Source organism: Colobus angolensis, unplaced genomic scaffold (genome assembly GCF_000951035.1).
Source record: "Colobus angolensis palliatus isolate OR3802 unplaced genomic scaffold, Cang.pa_1.0 Scaffold89, whole genome shotgun sequence".
Lineage (NCBI taxonomy): Eukaryota > Metazoa > Chordata > Mammalia > Primates > Cercopithecidae > Colobus > Colobus angolensis.
The window spans coordinates 3814851-3819310 of NW_012122820.1; the positions used below are offsets into that span (position 1 = coordinate 3814851).

General features: G+C 48.1%; 1 protein-coding gene across 1 annotated transcript in view; it reads right to left on the reverse strand.

The window, feature by feature from the left end:
* FOXM1 (forkhead box M1) overlaps window positions 1-4457 on the reverse strand; it is a 31607-nt gene extending 27150 nt beyond the window's left edge. The window contains exons 1-2 of the mRNA XM_011931097.1: window positions 4399-4457; window positions 1409-2016 (exon numbers count right to left, since the gene is read on the reverse strand). Coding sequence (XP_011786487.1) covers window positions 1409-1969 — 561 coding nt within the window. The 5' untranslated portion in view covers window positions 1970-2016; window positions 4399-4457. The remainder of the gene's footprint in view (window positions 1-1408; window positions 2017-4398) is intronic.
* Window positions 4458-4460: the final 3 nt, after the last annotated feature.

The following is a 4460-nucleotide window of genomic DNA, read 5'->3' on the forward strand; positions in this document are numbered from 1 at the left end:
TCAAAAAAAAAAAAAAAAGAAGGAAAATGAAGTCAGGCGCTGTGGTTCATGCCTGTAATCCCAGCACCTTGGGAGGCCCATATGGTTGGATCCCTTGAGCTCAGGAGTCTGAGACCAGCCTGGGCAACATAGTGAGACCCCTTCCTCATTTATTTATTTTTTGAGACCCCTTCTTTTTTTCATTTTTATTTTTTTTTGAGACAGAGTCTCGCTCTGTGGCCAGGCTGGAGTGCAGTGGCACAATCTCGGCTCACTGCAACCTCCGCCTCCCAGGTTCAGCGATTCTTCTGCCTCAGCCTCCAGAGTAGCTGGGACTACAGGCGCCCGCCACCACGCCTGGCTAATTTTTGTATTTTTGGTAGAGACGGGGTTTCACCATTTTGGCCAGGATAGTCTCGATCTCTTGACCTCATGATCTGCCCGCCTCGGCCTCCCAAAGTCCTGGGATTACAGGCGTGAGCCACCACACCCAGCTGAAACACCTTCTTAATAAAAAAAAATAAATAAAGACATTTTTTTAAATAGAAATTTTGTTGTTGTTGTTGTGTTTTTTTTTTTTTTTTTTTTAAGACAGAGTCTCATTCTGTTGGCCAGGCTGGAGTGCAATGGTGCCATCTTGGCTCACAGCAACCTCCGACTCCTGGGTTCAAGCAATTCTCCTGCTTCGGTCTCCCAAGTGGCTGGGATTACAGGGGCCTGCCACCATGCCCAGCTAATTTTTTGTATTTTTAGTAGAGATGGGGTTTCACCATGTTGGCCAGGCTGGTCTCAAACTCCTGACCTCAGGTGATCCACCTGCCTCGGCCTCCCAAAGTGCTGGGATTGTAGGCGTGAGCCACCACGCCTAGCCAAGTTTTTTTTAAGAAAGGAAAATGATTTTTACTTTCTTTTGGGTCAATGGGAAGGATTAACAGAGATAATCCTTTCCCAACATAAAGAAAGCAACAGAAATTCTAAATTATAATTGTAACCCGTTCAACAGCACCCAAAGGAGCTGGGTCAAGCTTTCAGGATGAAGACAAGACTTTCATTGGCTCAGGCTAGATGCCTGATTGTTCTGGTTTTTTTGAGACACAGTCTTGCTCTGTCGCCCAGGCTTGAGTGCCGTGGTGTGATCTTGGCTCACTGCAGCCACCTCCTCCTGACCTGGGCAGCATAGTGAGGCGATTCTCCTGCCTCAGTCTCCAGAGTAGCTGGGACTACCGGCGTGTGCCACCACGCTTGGCTAGTTTTAAAATATTTTTAGTTGAGACAGGTTTCACCATGCCATGTTGGCCAGGCTAGTCTTGAACTGCTGACCTCAAGTGATCTGCATGCCTCAGCCTCCTAAAGTGCTGGGATTACAGGGGTGAGCCACCGTGCTCGGCCAGATGCCTGACTGTTGCAAGCATCAAGACTGACTACAGACCTTGCCACTGGAGAGAAAAGGCTGGGCTCCCTCACCCCTTTCCCTGGAAGACCACATACCACAGGTCTCCCGTTTCTGCTCGCAAAGGGCTCCAGGTGGTCTAGGAAGATTCCCATCCCTAGCTGCAGGTTTTGGTCCCAAGGTCTCCAGGGTCACTTCTGTCCTTTTGGCATCACAGCTGGTTTGGGTTTGAGGCTGGAGTCCGGGAGGCTGAGTTGGGGCTCCCCCACAGCTGATGAGGATGAATTTGTTAGGCCCACTGCTGCCACTCTCTTTTCCTTTGGCAGTCAGTGCCGTGATGATGCTGTGGATATCAGCATTGTTGGGGATAGCCACTACTTGGGTGTTGGGCATGGTGGGGTGGTTAATAATCTTGATCCCAGCTGGAAACTTGCAAGTGTTGGACTCCGCCACTTCCTTGGAGGCCTCTGCTTGATTAGGCTCCCGTTGGGCAGGGGATCTCTTAGGTTCCTCCGCTGATGTTTCACTTGGGGCATTTTGAACAGGAAGGGGCAGCCTCCGTCTTTTGAGAATCAATGGCCGACGGGGGCTGGTTTTCATTATGAATCTGCGTTTTCACTCTCCATTGAGAATCACAAGTGTCGACCCTGGAAAATGCAAACCGCAGCAAGATGTTAGAGATTTTTTAGGCTGAGAAGAGGTTCTTTTAGAGAAAGGTGCTCCTCTTCATATGATCAGGAACATGAGCCTAAAGGCCCAGGTAAACACTCCATGGACTTTTGTAAAGACCTCAGATAATAAGGAGATAAGCTTTACTGACAAAAGAAGGCTAAAATTACAGCAGACAGAAGCAATTCAAAGGGTAAAAATGGGACTGGGCTGGAGATAGACAAAGATCTCCTTCTTGAAGCTTCAGAATCTTTAGCTACAGAAGTGGATGGGATAGCCACAAATATGTGGAAATCTTTATAATTGCCTACTAGAATATAAATAGATCACTTGCAATGACTGTATGGACAGGAATGGAAGATGCTAGAATAGGAAAGCATATGGTAGTTAGGAGTCCTGACAAAACTCTGATCCCACAATCCATTCTAAGATAAGGCCTTTTAATTTTTTTTTTTTTTTTTTTTTTGAGACAGAGTCTCACTCTGTCACCCAGGCTGGAGTGCAGTGGCACGATCTCAGCTCACTGCAACCTCTGCCACCTGGGTTTAAGCGATTCCCATGCCTCAGCCTCCTGAGTAGGTGAGATTACAGGCACCCGCCACCACACCTGGTTAATTTTTGTATTTTTAGTAGAGACAGGGTTTCACTATGTTGCTCAGGCTGGTCTTGAACTCAGGTGATCCACCTGGCTCGGCCTCCCAAAGTGCTAGGATTACAGGCATGAGTTACCGCACCTGGCCAAGCCTTTTAACTTTTATGTTACTTCGTAAATAGGACCAGTGCACACAGAGTCAGGGAAGAAAGGCAGGTTGTACTATTGCCACACTACTGGAAAAATCATCTCCCAGTTTACAAAACCTCACATAAAATGGAAACCTCTATTGAAGGCCCACGTAAAGTTGTGCAGCTTGTTCACTGAACAACTTTAGAGGGTGACATTTATTTCACAGGCTATTATACTTGCTCTAATTTAAAAAGAATGTGTTCTTTTACAATTCGTACTGTATTTAGACAGTGGCACTTTAGTACTTGCATGTGGTTATACATATTTTAACTTTCTAAGCATGCCATTTTATTAATTTCTTTTCCAGAAAAAAGACTATAACCCCTGTCTCCTTACTACCAGAATGAGCTATCATCAATACACTAAGGTGGTTCTAAAATGCTAACAGCATAGTCTTTTTTTTTTAAAGTCTTTTGTTGATTTTTTTAATTTTTCTTTTTTTTTGAGGGGGAGTTTCACTCTTGTCACCCAGGCTGGAGTGCAATGGCCTGATCTCAAGGCTCACTGCAACCTCCGCCTCCCGGGTTGAAGCGATTCTCCTGCCTCAGCCTCCCGAGTAGCTGCGATTACAGGCGCCCACCACCACGCCAGGCTAACTTTTTTTTTTTTTAGTAGAAACAGGGTTTCACCATGTTTACCAGGCTGGTCTTGAACTCCTCAGATGATCCACCCGCCTCGGCCACCCAAAGTGCTGGGATTACAGGTGTGAACCACTGCACCCAGCCTTTTGTTGATTTTAATAGATACATGGAATACTCTACCATTAAGCAAAATTGTGTAATTCTATTTCATGGAACTTTGGGAGACAGAGGAATTGGCTGTCTCTTTTTTAGGACACTTATTCTCTCCCTGAAAAGCAACTGTAATTTTTTTGACATTTGTCATCTGCAGAGTTCACAGGCCCTCCACACCTCCACCTTCAAATCTCAGTTTTACTTTCACTTCAGATCTTCCCAGGCTTCCCTCTCTCCCCGCATCGATCAGTAGATATGATTCCTCTTTTTCCACAGGATATCTAGGTCTTAATTTTTTCTTCTACTTCCTGACCAGCCTGATATTATTATTGCCAACACCTTCCTGCCCGGGAAACTTCCAGAGTGGTCCTCTGAGCCACCTCCGTCCTGAGCGGGGAAATATTGCTGCGTTCTCAGGAACCAGGAGAAGGGCCCTGCAAATGGGTAAGACGGAGGCAGTGTTGCCTAGTGGTGAGAGAGCCTGGGAGCAGGGGACTATGTGTGCAGGTTGGTCTTTGACTCAACGCAGTACAAGCTCAGTCTTCATCTCAGCCACAGTCGGCCTAAGAAAGGCCACCCCCGCCCTCCCGAGGCCGTGGGCAGGGTGCAGAGGTCAGACTTCCAGGGAAGGCCAAGGGGCGCTTTAAGTAGTGAGAAGGCCCCGGCCAGGAGGTTGGATGCAGAAAACACTTGCACCCTGGCTCAGATTCTTCCCGTGTGGCCCAAACCTCCACTCGTGGCCCGTGCCCTGCTGCTAGACGCCCTGACCTCCGCGCCCGGAGGCCTCGCTCCCCGCCTGTGCCCAGGCCAGGCCTGGGACTCCATTCCCGTATCCCGCTCACCTCCAGACTGCAGTCGCCGCCGCCGTTGGGCCGTGGCTCCGAAGGCGGGCTCCGGGCTCCTC